The sequence below is a fragment of the Amphibalanus amphitrite genome, unplaced genomic scaffold (genome assembly GCF_019059575.1).
Source record: "Amphibalanus amphitrite isolate SeventyFive unplaced genomic scaffold, NRLGWU_Aamphi_draft 000796F_arrow, whole genome shotgun sequence".
In the NCBI taxonomy this organism is placed as follows: Eukaryota; Metazoa; Arthropoda; class Thecostraca; order Balanomorpha; family Balanidae; genus Amphibalanus; species Amphibalanus amphitrite.
This window is the reverse complement of record NW_024882290.1, coordinates 246922-261271: the sequence shown is the minus strand read 5'-3', so window position 1 is coordinate 261271 and position 14350 is coordinate 246922. Positions and strand designations below refer to the sequence as shown.

The following is a 14350-nucleotide window of genomic DNA, read 5'->3' as shown; positions in this document are numbered from 1 at the left end:
ACTCAACACTTGCAACAGACACTCGTTACACGATCTGTACACTTGTATTTAGTGTGATAATTCGTTAGGTCAGCATAATTATTCGGCCCGTCCTTTGGAACACTCACACCCACAGACAGACACAGACTGACGAACGAACAGACAGACGGACAGGCGGCCGGCGCCTGTGCATACTAGCGTGTCGTTGTACTGGCGGCGCGCCCCGCCGGCCGGCCGGCCAGTCACGACACACACCTACGCTCTACCACACGAACAGATATCACAAGAGGCGGCGAGTGTGCGCGCGCGCGCGAGCGAGCGAGCCAGCGCCGCTGTTAGAAGACGGACTCTACCGAGCGCGACAGCTGCGTCGGGTGCGACGGACTGCGCGCCAGCCGCTTGGTGGGCAGCCGCTCCAGAATGGAGAGCAGCTCAGTGAAGTCGGGCCGCTCGGACTGGTGGTAGTTCCAGCACTTCATCAGCAGGTCCTGTGTGCGGATGGAGGATGGGGTCAGTCAGAGGAACCGGCGGCAGCACACATGCCGTACAGGTCAGCCCGCCACCAACACAGTCACGCACAGTGTTGGGTTCACAAACTGCAGTAGGGACAGAAGGGCACCTGGACTGACCTTGACGTCTCGGGATGCCTGGATGTTGGCCAGCGACTGTTTCATGCCGCGTCCCACCAGCCAGATGGTGGCCTCTGCCGGCTGGTCCTTCCACGGCCACTCGCCCGACAGCAGCTCGTACCACACGGTCCTGTATAGACAGATAACCGTCAGAGTCAGTCGCCCGACAGCAGCTCGTACCACACGGTCCTGTAAAGATAGACGTACAGAGAACCGTCAGTCAGTCGCCCGACAGCAGCTCGTACCACACCGTCTTGTCCAGATAGACGTACAGAGAACCGTCAGAGGCAGTCGCCCGACAGCAGCTCGTACCACACGGTCCTGTGCAGATGGGTACAGACGTACAGGGATCCGCCAGTCAGTCGCCCGACAGCACTCGTACCATACGGTCCTGAACAGACACAGACGTCAGGGAACAGTCAGTGAGTTGCCCGACAGCAGCTCGTACCACACGGTCCTGTATAGATGGGTACAGACGTAAAGAGAACCGTCAGTCATTCGCCCGACAGCTGAGCTCGTGCCACACGGTCCTGTGTAGATAGGTACAGACGAACGGAGAACCGTTACAGTCAGTTGCCCCTGCTGAGCTCGTGCCACACGGTCCTGAACAGACACACTACAGAGAACCGTCAGAGAGTCACTCAGTGCCGGCTGGACAGCAGGATAGAACAGACAGCGGTCAGAGAGTCACTCACTGCCGACTGGACAGCAGGATAGAACAGACAGCGGTCAGAGAGTCACTCAGTGCCGGCTGGACAGCAGGAAAGAACAGACAGCGGTTAGAGAGTCACTCACTTCCGACTGGACAGCAGGTTAGAACAGACAGCGGTCAGAGAGTCACTCACTGCCGGCTGGACAGCAGCTCCTGTTTGCGGTCCTGTTTGTGAGAGACTAGGGTTCGAGAGAAGCACACCCACGACACAGAACACAGTTCTCCATATAGATTAACACACGGCACGATCCTGATACAACATAGCACATTACAGTCTCGTAACCCACAACGAAGCACCACACGCACCACACGAAGTCCAGCCTCCGCCCTCCGGTCAATACACAACACACGGTCTCCAGTCAATGACATCACTTGGAGGTCCAGCTGTCCTGTGACACTCTTGAGTCGGATTCCACCAGGAAGTTCCCACGGCACACAGAGACAGATAAGACTAAGCGCCCACTCTGATATGTTATCAATATTCATAGCGACGGCGTACTCCCCCACTCTCGCCCCACGGAGTACTCCCCCACTCTCGCCCCACTTTGCCCCGCGGAGTACTCCCCCACTCTCGCCCCACTCTTTCCCCTTCTCTCACCCGAACGCGAAGATGTCTGAGCTCATGGAGAAAGGCAGGTCTCTGTTGTCGCCGGGTCGCAGGCAGCGCACAATCTCCGGACTGAGGTAGCACAGCCAGCCCTTGGGAATGTGAAGCCGGTGACGGTACCTGGTGATCAGATGCGGGCCGTCACACACCGACTAGGCACTGATGAAACGGGGTAGAGCGAGGGACGAATCGCGCGGGGGGGGGGGGGGCGGCGGCTGTCAGACTCGAGTGAAGATGACGAAGAGCAGGTTAAGAAGTAAAACTGACTCCACACTGCACAGGCTGTCAGCTGCAACTTCCCAAGCTTTGGAATATGCGGGATGACGTTAAAAACAAAGCATGCCAATAACTCTGTTATGACTTCCTTCAACTTCCATGCCCAGTGCCCACGAGCAGCTCGCTGTGATGCCTGGTGACACAGCCCGTAGCTTTGACCTAACGAAAAACCTGCATGCTTACAAGAACCAACATTGGTGAGGATGCAAAAAACCGCAAAGCTACAGGAGCAGCGTGTAAATTGGCAGGGTCCCAGCACAATGACTGACGTCCAATTGTAATATCAGCGGCATACGCTAGGAGGACCCTTCAGTGCTGGGGACAACTCACCCAAGGTTGGGGCACAGCTTGGTCAGCGAGAACAGGCCAAAGTCTGTAATCACCACCGTGCCCGTGATGTTGTCCACGAAGATGTTCTTCGACTTGAGGTCTTTGTGCACGATACCCCTGGCGTGCAGGTAACCCATACCCTGCGGAAGAGGCGGCGGTGACGGGTCAGAGAGCGCAGGGGACACAGGAGGGGAGGTCAGAGATAAGGCGGTGTCGGCCAGGGACCAGCCGGCACGGGCCTGTGACGTATCCTCAGCATCGAGACACTGACACCAAACTTCACAGACAGCTACCGGGACCACCATCACCACGTCCAAAAAGTCCACCGACAAGTCTCACAGACAACTAGCGTTGACCACGCAGCGGCATCAGTATCACATCAGCCGCGCAACCCCACCACTCACCAGCGATATATGCTTGGCGATGTTGCTGATCTTGGTCAGGTTGAACTTCTCCTTGTGGACGTGCAGCAGGTTGTAGAGCGGCTTCCCCTTGCAGAAGCTGGTTATGATAGCTAGCTGAGGAGGGCACATGCAGGCGCCCATGAACAGCACAAGGTTCTCGTGGCGCGTCTTGCGGAACGTGGCCACCTGACGGCGGGGGCAGAAAACAGTCACCACTAGCAGCCAGGCGGCTATACGTAACAAGACAAACACAAGATACCGGAAATGTTGGGATCATTGTTACAGCAGATACACGGGACTGAAGTTAAGCTGGGACGAGACAAGCCGCCAGCAAACGCGACCTCAAGGGGATCACATTGATACTAGCAGTCAGAGAAGAGATACACAAGGTCAAATGTCCGGAAGTCAATTAACTTCTGATTTTTATCGGATCACAATGAATATACCTCTCGTCCCCTTTTCCTCGATTCGTGGTCTGTCCGATACCACATCGCCGTTCCAGCCCCTCTGCCCACATCCCTCCCCACTCACGTCGCGTTTGAACTGCTCCAGGGCGTCGTCATCCTCCATGTTGAGCAGCTTGACGGCCACCTCGCCGTGCCAGTGGCCCTTCTTGACGACGCCGAACCGACCGCGGCCCACCACGTCGCCCAGGCGCACCTCCTCGAACGGAATGTCCCACTCGCGCAGCGATAACTGACGGTCAGACAGGGTAAAGGGTGAAACGACGCCGAATAAGCTGGATGGATGGTTATTGGTTAAATTCTGGACACGGACTCCGAGGAGCAATGACTATCTGAAAACATGTAACTATTTCACCTTCAAATTATGATACATGTCCGTCGAGAGTCGTTCAGTTATAGCCGTTCGTTATACTCACGCTGTTCTGTCGCGGTAGGCCGTCCGTGTCGGAGACGGTGGAGTCCTGGGAGTCCAGGCGGCTCGCCACTGTCCGCTCAGAGTCGGTCGACGTGCTGGCCGACGTCTGACTCATGGTCTTGTCAGAGTCCTGCGAGGCCACGCCCACCGGCTGGGCGGCCGGGGGCGGTGGCGCCGGCGCCGGCGGCGGCGGCGGGGTGGGCGGCGCCGGCGGCAGCGGCTCCACGGTGACGGCGCCCGGCTCGGCGGCCGTGGCCGCGCCCACCTCCGGGAAGTTGAACTGCTGCAGCGGACTGGCAGAGGCCGGCGGCGTGGCCAGCAGGTAGGCCGGACTAGACGGCGCAGAACTGTTGCAGCTCGACGTGTTGCTGCTCGAGTCCTGGCCCTGCCGGCACCGGGAGCAACGGACGTCACTTTCACAGCACGCGGGCATTATTATACACACGATTGGCACAGCTCAAAGTGCTCATCAACACCACGAATCGGTCCCTTCACACGAAATCTCAACGGCGACCATAATCGAGCCTCCGCACACACAAGCCGGCAACCGTTCACGGCCAATCGTCTCGAACCGCGAGCAGCAGTCCCCCGGAGCCCCAAACCCAGACTTCAGCCGCATTGCCAAGGCCTCGTTCAAAACAATGGAAGCCGCGAGTAAATGTTTACCCCTTCCTTCCGACGCCAGAGACGAGGACGGCGGCCGGCAGCTGCCCGATTCTACCTAGCTCGTGTATGTGTCGAAGAAAGAGGGATGAGTTAAATGCTAATGGGACTACGAAACGTCTGGTATTCGAAATTTCGCAATTTCAGTCGGCCACCGGACGCGAAAGAGAGTAAGTATGGGGCAGCAATGACAAAATGTGTTAAAGACAAAATCCCAGATCCATAGACAACATTTCTTATGTACTCCATAGGAACATCACCAATCGAGTCCTGCACGGGCATGCCATGGTCCAGGCAACAAATGGCCTCAAGCAAGCAAGCCCAATCACCCTGGCCGCGGAAATTAACTAGCGTAAATAATTATCTATTTATTATAACACTGAATAACTGAATGCGGAAATAACTATTCAGTAATTTCCGCGATACGAGCCCATATTTTGACACAGCCCGATCTAAGTTGCCGACTCCCGGCCCAGCCTCACCCCACCACCTCGACCCCAGCTAATCTCTGTCCCCACAGCCCAGACCCGCCCCTCCCCATCAAACGCCGCCCTGCACAGCGGCCGGCCAGTCCCACCTGGAAGGCTGGTATGCTGATGCTCGAGTTGTTGTAGTTGGGGTAGCCGTGGGGCGGCTTGCGGTGCAGATACCCCGAGCTCTGACTCTTCCTCTGGTGCTTGCCGGCCACCAGTGGTGACGCATTCCCCTGCAGCCGATCGACCGACTGTGACCGAGGAGAGCCGCGCCGCGCCCGGTCAGCGAGACAACGAGCACACGGACCCGCGGACCCACACACACGGACCATCAGGCTAGCACACCGACCCGAGGACATACGGAGAGCCGCACTGCACCCAGAAAACGAGCACACGGACCCGTGATCTGACCCACCCGCGGACACGCCCAAGCCGAGTCCTGGACACAAGAATCCGCGGACACAAGGACAGGATCAAGGGCAGACGGACCCGCGGACACCAGATACACGCAGATTTGCGGCTGATACACGCAAAGACGGATAGACACACATAACGGGCTACCCTGAGAAGCACCATACAGTCCAGCATCAGTGCAGTAACCAGCGGCTTCAGCTGGTCCCTGCCGACATTTGATTACCCCTAACGGCACCGATAACCGTATAGACATCCCTAACAGCGCGTAACTGAGCAGTTCTGTAATCCAACCAGGACTCCCCCGCCCAGACCAGCAGCCAAGCCAACCTGGTCCACCCGGCTACCTCACCTGACTATTGACTTGGTCAATGAAGAAGTCGACATACTTCCTCGGCAGACCGCAGGAGGGCGGCACGTGTTCCTCGCAGTGGCGGTGACATTTGTACTTGCACTCTCGACACCGCAGCCCTGTCGGCGGTCGGGGCTCGGTGTCACGGGTGTCGCCGGGCGGTGTGGACGCTGCCTAGCGGTCCGGACGGCCGTCCCGCCGCCCCCGCGGACGCCGCTGGACGGTCGCCAGCCGGATCTCGCGGCCCGGTGGCTCCCAGGTGCGCCGGCCGGCTGGCACGCCGCCCGCACACAAACTGGCCCGCCCGGCGCCGGCGCACATCCCGAGACAAACATGAGCCGGGCGCACCGCGGCCGGACGGGTCGGCTGTTCATAATGAGCAGAACAGACAGACGTGCGACAGTGGTGAGGCCTCACAGACTGCGTAACTACCGCGTAGCCAGGGTCGCACTGCAAATAGTAAAAGCTCTTCAGCTACGTTAACTACGTAGACAAGAAGTAAGTTATGCTGAATTACCTGAATACTTTGACAAAAATAGAGAAAAGAAAAAACACATTAATGTGGTCAAAGAAAGGATTAACAGAGGGTGTGTCTGAGTGAATCATCAAATTTAGTTCATGCAAGTCCTGAAGTACCCATCAGGGCCCGATTTCACCAACTAAATACATTCCATTTCGGCGTCGTACAAAGCCACTTTAGGCATACTATGACACATTTGATTTCACAAGAACTCCGTACGAAGTCTTCACTTCGTACTAAAGCAGACAGTGAAAATTCACAGGGAAACAAAACAATGCGAACTTCTCTAGCAATATACAGCCATTGGGACTATTTCAAATATATAGAGAGCCCCATGATTTTGTTTCCATGTTTTTTATACCTATGGTTTTCATCATATGAAATGTGATCACGTGTAAACCAGTTGTTAGAAAGAAATGGGAGGAGAACGTCAGGGGAAAAGAAGGAGAAAGAGTAAAGCGAGATAAAAATTGACGCATTTGTCAACGTCAAAATCGAATATGAATGATGAATATCTATCGCACACACTCACATTCCACATGCACTGCTGTCCCGCTACCCCGGACACCCTGCTCACGGGAGCAGCACCTACCATAGATCATCTGCTTCTTGCACAGGTCGCAGGTGGACACCTTGAACGTTTTGGCGAATTTGTGTTTGATCACGTGACTCATACTGCCGGGCATGAGTGTCGGCGTGTGCGGAGAGCGCGGCGCCTGGAGACTGGTGGCTGCGGGAGACACGCGGGGAACGGTCAGACAGCACACTAACGGCTCACAGAGAGGCGGTGTGACACTCTGGGCTGGGTGGTGCGCGGAACGGTCAGATGGCGCACTAAACGACACGCGGACAATCAAACGATACACGGAAGGTCATACGGTATGCAGGTCAGAGTTAGACGGTTTAGACGGTTCACCGACGGTACGTGGACGGTTATACGGTGCGTGGACGGTTATACGGTACATGGACGGCTATATGGTACATGAACAGTTATACGGTACATGGACCGGGTTATACGGTACACGGACGGTTATCCGGTACCTGTACGGCTATGCGGTACATGGACGGTTACACGGCACATGGAAGGTTATGCGATAGATAATCATTGGTCAGCAAATGGGCGAGCATACGGTACATGGACGATTATGCACTACACGGACGGTACAATGACGGTTACACGGTACGTGGACGGTTATACGATACACACTCGGTCAGGCGGCACCCGCACGGCACTCGGCCGGCGATAAGCCTAACTGCACCAGTTGTAACTCACATTTGGTGGGCGTGTGTGTGACGGTGGACGGCGCCGGGCTGGCCGCTGCTCCCGGCGACCTCAGTGCCTGCTCCACAGACTCAGCCCCCTCCGCCTCCGACCTGGGGCACGGCCATACTCCGTCACGCGGTGGCACAACGGTCACACCCAACACACGGCCATCCTCCGTCACACGGTGGCAGAGGGGTCACACACAGTACAGTACACGGCAATACTCCGTCACACGGTGGCACGCCGAGTGGAGGTCACACACAGTACACGGCCATCCTCCGTCACACGGTGGCAGAGAGGTCACACACAGTACACGGCCATCCTCCGTCACACGGTGGCAGAGCGGTCACACACAGTACAGTACACGGCAATACTCCGTCACACGGTGGCAGAGCGGTCACACCCAACACACGGCCATTCTCCGTCACACGGTGGCAGAGCGGTCACACACAGTACAGTACACGGCAATACTCCGTCACACGGTGGCAGAGCGGTCACACACAGTACACGGCAATACTCCGTCACACGGTGGCACAGCGGTCACACCCAACACAAGGCGATCCTCTGTCACACGGTGGCAGAGAGGTCACACACAGTACACGGGTAATACTCCGTCACACGGTGGCACGCCGAGTGGAGGTCACACAAAGTACAAAATACTCTTATACGGTAAGATATTATGGTCACATGGTCACGTGAGGCACCCTTTCCCGAGCGGTCACACACAGCAAACGGCACGTGGACTGGCAAGCACCAGTACAGTGCGTGATGGTGACAAGCCTAAACGCAGGCGTGAACAAAATTACTTTACGGCGTGAGGACCGTGATATCGAAGCCTGTTTACTGAATGAATCGAAAATCATTCCTAGGATCGCATATAAAGCATACGGCTGTTCCAACTACCAACCAATACATACACGTACGTAACACATCCGCAATATATGATTCGCATGACGATATAATGTCATGTTGTTCAAACGCGGAGCACCCAGAAACAAAAAAATAGTTCGAAACAAGACGACCACACAGTCGGAACAACTGGCCAGACCACAAATAGCCGATTTAATGATAAATTACATAATCCTTCTTAGTTTGTTGGCACGGAAGTGCAATGACAAAGGCAGGCACCCACCGCTTGCTCACAACAGGAAAAACGGCCCCGGCCAGCGGCTGGTGGCATTTGTCGAGCATTGCACACGGTTTAACGGAGGAAAGCCCAAGCGGTATCCAGTACCGTTCCACCACGCGGCGGGCTGTCGTCTCTCCCCGGACCTTACCGAGGCTGGGAGGCCGCGTCGCCCTCCAGTCGGCCGGTCAGCTGACTCTCGTGGGAGCGCGACTTGGTGAGCGCCGCCGGGTCGCCGCCGGCGGCCGCGGATGGCTCTCGCAGACCGGTGTGGTGCCGGCGGCTGGCAGATGGCGTGGCGCCGTCTGAGGACGACCGGGGGACGGGGTCAGTCAGAGGCCAACATCGCATATAACACAGACACTTTGAGGCTCCGAGATCTCCAACCACAAGTTCAAACGGATCCTTCATTAACACTAAATGTCTGTTCTCAATGTTACCCTACACCGCATGGCAGCTAGGTCAGCATCGGGAATCATCAATAAAAGCTCAGGCCTGGCCATTTCACACTTCTCCCTCCCCCACGTCGCGGCAGTCTGGCCCTGGAGACCCACCTCGTCCAGAGCGGCTGGCAGGCGGAGTGCGCGGCGGACTGGGCTCGGTGGGCGCCGGCGCCGGCAGACTCTGCGTTAGCTCGTACGGCGTCGGCTGCGAGTGGACCGAAGACTCGGACGGAGTCGGCGCCGACGACTCCGATTGCTGCGTCTCGTCCGACGAGGACACCGACGACCTGCTGGATCGGCGGACGGCACGCGGCGTCAGGCGGTGAGCGGCGAAAACGGACAGTGACGACACGAAACACGAGAGCAACAAACCGTGCCGTCACGGCGCTAGGGGACAGTGAGGCGAAACATTTTCCATTTCCGCGGTAATCTTATTTAGAGCGGCATCAAAGATATACATTTATACGGACAGCAAGCGGAACCATCTACATTTACCAAAAACAAATATTTACAAAATCAAGCATAACCTCTAGCTTTTCAAAATTGACGGCCGAAAACCAAATACCACAGCACAATTCGAAACGACCGGCCGCGTTAAGTCACAACCGGAATGCTATTATCTCTACATGTCAGCGTGCACAGTGCAGCACACCCTTTGCGATAAGTCACCGTGAGCGCTACGTCCGGCGTCGTGCCACTGGCCGGTGATAGTGTATCGGTCGCCGGCTGGCGGGCCGGGCGGGCTGGCCGGGCGCCTGCTTACCGTGGCCGGCGGCGCAGACTGGGCGAGGTGGCCTCCCACGAGTCCCAGTAGAGCGGCAAGTCCGGACTGCCGCACGGCTCGCCCACCAGCTGGCTCTCTGGAGTGGGGAACGGGACGGAGTGAGAACCTACTAGAGCACAGTGAGACATGAATGGTGATTCACAAATCGGCCGCTGAACAATCGGCATCCCGTGTCCATCATTCTATACCAGATTCCTCACCACAACACACCGCACGAGAACCAACAACTCAGTCACCACCACAAACAAATCAAAGTGGCTACCGCTAGTCGCTAAACTGTTCAGCGTTATCTCGCACTTCACCAAAGCACAAAGCCTCCCTTCTCTTCACCGACTGACGAAAGTTAGCCCTCTATTTATCGACCAGCCACGTTACACTTAGCCATCACCTTACACAACACCACAGCCTCTGATACTTACCGGTGTACTTTTTCATGTTGTGCATGGCGCGCGCCAGCCGTCGGACCTCGTCCTCGGCGGCGCCGGCGGCCGGTAGGAGAGCGCGGAGCTCGGCCTCGCCGCTCTCCATCAGCGCCTCCATCGACGAGTACCTGCAGCACACCATCTGAGAGAAGGGGTAGGGGTAGGGAGGTCAGTACCGGCAGCACAGGCGGTACCTGCAGCACACCATCTGAGGGGGGGGGGAGGTCAGTACCGGGCAGCACACCATCTGAGGGGAGGGGAGGTCAGTACCGGCAGCACATACGGAACCTGCAGCACACCATCTGAGGGGAAGAGGAGGTCAGTACACCAGCACACTATCTGAGAAGGGGGAGGCCAGATGGCCGACAGCATACCAGCTGAGGGAGAGGAGAGGTCAGTACTGGCAGCAAACCATCTGAGGGGGAGGGGGGGAGGTCAGAGGACTGGCAGCATATCATCCACAGACAGAACGGGCAAGTTACAACACCAGCAGAACATCTAAGGGGGAGGGGTCATGAGTGGCAGGGTCGGTGGCAATGAGCGGGAGCCGGGAGGGCAGTAGGACCCTGAGTGGGAGGGGTCGGACTTCATAGTCGGACCTGGGCGGGTTTGGCGGTAAAATCAGGCAGCCAGGGGCTCAGGGGCCTGTTTCGGGACAGTGCCGGAGAGCCGAGGTGACCCCGAACTGACCTGGACGGCAGGGGGACTCAGTCCGACCACCTTGAGCCACAGCTGCAGCGATGGGAAGAGGTCACATCCAGACGCTTCCAACTCCTCGCTGGGGATCCGCGACTTGGCCACCAGCTGAGTGCTGAAGAGCTTCACCAGCTTGGCCTGGTGGGCACAGGGAAAACGTCATGCAGTGCACATCATAGTATCTATACATAACTTGGCTCAGGGACGGTGGGTAGGCCAAGGTGCATTCAGTTTATAGTTGTGTCACATAATTGACACTTATATAAAAATGTTCAAGGATAAAATGTACCATGTTCGAGTATACCCAAAGGAATATTGGTTTAAAAATGTAGGTACCTTTAAAACAAGCTTGCCAGTTTGGCTTGTACCAATAGTACCAAGATGATAATTCACCACGTTGATATTTCACCAACTGTGCAAATGCTACCTTTACGCAACCACCCAGCCCCCAGTACAACTGACCTCGATTCTCCTGATCTCCTGCTGAGTTAGCACGGCCCTGGTCAGGCACTGTGTCCGCAGTCCCTCCAGGTGTTCGGCCGATATTTCGATCAGACACTGCAGATTGGTGCACCACTCTATTGCCTGCAGGGTGGTCTGCTCTCCATCCTCTTCACTCATCTCTTCCAAATCAACACATCGAGTGGAGTCTCACCAATTTCCAGGCACCAGAGAAAACGAAATTCAACACTGAGTGTCACAGCAATGTAAATAGTTCTTCTTTGACAACCATCGCAAGCTTATTGACAGACTATTTACAGATTTTCTTCCTTTAGAGTATCATCATTTCCATTGATGTGTGCATGGCATTCAAGTTGAAGAAATGTGTTCTTGAAGGAGGAGTCTGCAAACCAGTAAAAAATCATTTAAGGTATATTTTGATTAACTCGTACCCTGTTGGTCTATTGGCGGACCCTACAACCCGTTAGGGGGGAGGTGGGCTTTCGTCCCCCCCCCCTAAGGTCTTGGAAAGTTACCAACATATTTTTTAAATTCAAACCGCGTAAGATAGCGCCACCAGGGAACTAAATAGTGACCATGTTTCGTTGACCTGGGTGCAACCGATGACGTCACAGGTCACGTCAAAGGTCGCATTTTTCACCGATTAGGTACGGACCTTCTAAGGAATGCGTTATTACGAGCGAGCGAGCGCAGCGAGCGAAGTGAGTCTTTTCAATATAACGGAAAAATCTCAGTATGAGCGGCCCGGCCCGGCCCGGCCTGTAACGCTTTTGAGAGGCTTATATCTCAGCAACCGCTGGACCGATTGGCCTGCGGTCTTTTTTGTTGGGTAGCCCCATCCCTTCTACCCCGTATTTGACTACTTTTGATGCATCTCAGTGACCGTCGTGGCACGTGCCACGTGAAAGGTAAAGGGTGTTCAAGCTGTTCTGCAAAAGTAGTGATTTTGAGAGGCTCATATCTCAGCAGCCGTTTGGGCGATTGACTTGCGGTAATTTTTATAGGGTAGCAGCATCCCTTCTACCCAAAATAGGATACTCTCGATGCATGTGGGCCACCCCCACTGCACGTGCAAAATACAACAATAAGAGGTGCCAAATTTGTTCCCATTTCAGTAACTCGGTAATTACTGGGGCGATTTCGCTGAAACTTGGCATATAGGTAGGCACCCACCACGCAATGCATTCCCATGTGTTGCGGTTAGGGTGCTACTGCACGTGCGCACGTGCAAGGGGCGTTTCCAGATCTCGAGAACGGCTGGGCCGATTGCGCTCAAATTTGGTACACGGTGGGGGACCAGTTAGTAGGGTGCCGTGCAAAAGTCATTTTGGACCCCGTTTGCACGTGCGCACGTGCAGAATGCCGCTTCCAGATCTCAGGAACGGCTGGGCCGATTGGGTTCAAATTTGGCACACCGCTAGCGACCAGTTAGAAGGGTGCTTTGCGCAAGCCCGTTGGAAGCACCCTCTCGCCCTTCCGCACGTGCAGGGCTCACTATCTCGCTCGCTCGTTCTTCGCCCAAAAGGCGTTTTACTGGTACTTATAACATCGAATAAAAGGCATGGTATAAAAAATCATCGATAGAACGTTGGTCGCTTAATACATATGTTGCTTAGGAGGTCACTGATGCCAGCCGCCAGGTCAGGTCACAGAGGTCAGGTCACTAAGGGTCACAACATGGACCCAACTATACTAGGGTCATGTGATGCATGTTTTATGGCCAATTTTACATTCCAAATTCAATGGTGCTGGTTAGATGACCGTTGGAGCCGGTCTAGGTTCCGTTCTGGTGGAGATCAGGTCAACGTCAGGTCAAAAAAGGACAAATTTCAAAGTCGATATTTTTGCATAAAAAGGGTATCTGTTCGATGCAGCTCATAACGGGGAATTCAATGGTTGTCTTCGATTTACTCTGTGTGGTCTATAATGGCAAAAAATTGAGTTGGGAAATTTTACCAAATAATTTTTGAGTAATTTTTCACTATAACTGCCAAAAATAGAGCTATCGAGCTCAGATTTGGCATGTCAATAGCAGGCGAAACACCAATAGTTCTATAAAATACATTCTGTTTTTCCAAATTTTGAAAATTTTTGGTACCTTTTTTGTGGGTATTATACCTAAAAATCATTTTTAGTTTTGGGATTCAAAATCCAAAATTTTCAAAAATCTGAGACAGTAGTTTTGTAGCCCTATTAATTCTACAACTTTTTGATCCCACAAACTTCATTGTTCTTTTAAACTGTAGGCTTTCAAACTGTTCTTCCCACAAAACCCTTTTTTGGCAGAACTCTTTCAGTCACTCTGAAGTCATTTGTGGCCAACCTATCATAAGTTCTGGAAACTTAGTGGAACCATGACAATGTATGACAAGCTCTGCTCAGTTGACAGAAAACATCCATTCAGCAGCTTAAGATTCATTTACAAAAAGAGCACCTGTCACCAACTGACGTGCAAGGCTCGGAAATGACATCCGTCATCAAACCCTAAAAATTGCACCAGATCTCTCGTTAAAAGGCGTGTGAATACATTCAAATCCTAGAGAACATCATGAAAGACAGAAGAAACCATTTTCACATGAATCTTTCAAAATTTTAAAGGGTTTCTTGCCTTTAAGCTAATCATATATTACAGGATATGTATATGAAAAACATACAAAGAAGAAAACCAGAAACTGAATGAGTCAAAATACTGCATATGAAATGATTGGAATTGGAATGAAAGTTGCAGAGACAACCATATCCTAACCGCCTCCCAGCAACGTACATGCAAATTACAAAAATGGGATGACGAATCAACACACCCAATCACCATCAAATCATGAAGTACAACAAATGCGAACAAATATGGGTGAGTGCTTTGCGTTATAAGTGTTAGCCTGCTTTTTACGAGAAAGCATCAGCTGTCTATCATTGAACGC

General features: G+C 54.1%; 1 protein-coding gene across 6 annotated transcripts; it reads right to left on the bottom strand.

Annotated features, from left to right (window-relative positions):
- Positions 1–28: 28 nt before the first annotated feature.
- On the bottom strand, positions 29–14259 carry LOC122366312 (kinase suppressor of Ras 2-like). 6 transcript variants are annotated; one of them, XM_043338441.1, is made up of 18 exons: positions 14234–14259; positions 11433–11814; positions 10965–11108; positions 10272–10416; positions 9832–9928; positions 9180–9355; positions 8777–8930; positions 7509–7609; positions 6828–6965; positions 5716–5834; positions 5057–5203; positions 3818–4201; positions 3469–3633; positions 2938–3123; positions 2534–2673; positions 1919–2047; positions 609–738; positions 29–467 (listed from the first exon to the last, which is right to left on the bottom strand). In XM_043338441.1, the coding sequence occupies exons 2-18, from the start codon at positions 11589–11591 to the stop codon at positions 315–317; spliced, it is 2667 nt and encodes an 888-aa protein (XP_043194376.1). In that variant the 5' UTR covers positions 11592–11814; positions 14234–14259; the 3' UTR covers positions 29–314. The 6 variants fall into 6 exon arrangements, with proteins under 6 accessions (XP_043194376.1, XP_043194374.1, XP_043194377.1 ...); XM_043338439.1 differs by having other exon boundaries at positions 9180–9358; positions 14197–14253; XM_043338442.1 differs by having other exon boundaries at positions 5057–5185; positions 9180–9358; positions 14197–14253.
- Between the last annotated feature and the right edge of the window lie 91 nt (positions 14260–14350).

What these genes read in the sequence shown, in the direction of transcription:
- LOC122366312 (XM_043338439.1), bottom strand. Translation starts at nt 11,591, where the DNA reads ATGAGTGAAGAGGATGGAGAGCAGACCACCCTGCAGGCAATAGAGTGG. An exon ending in CACACACACGCCCACCAAAT is followed by an intron (nt 6,966 to 7,508) that starts GTGAGTTACAAC and finishes TGTCTCCCGCAG; the next exon opens with CCACCAGTCTCCAGGCGCCG. An exon ending in CAAGAAGCAGATGATCTATG is followed by an intron (nt 5,835 to 6,827) that starts GTAGGTGCTGCT and finishes GACCGCCGACAG; the next exon opens with GGCTGCGGTGTCGAGAGTGC.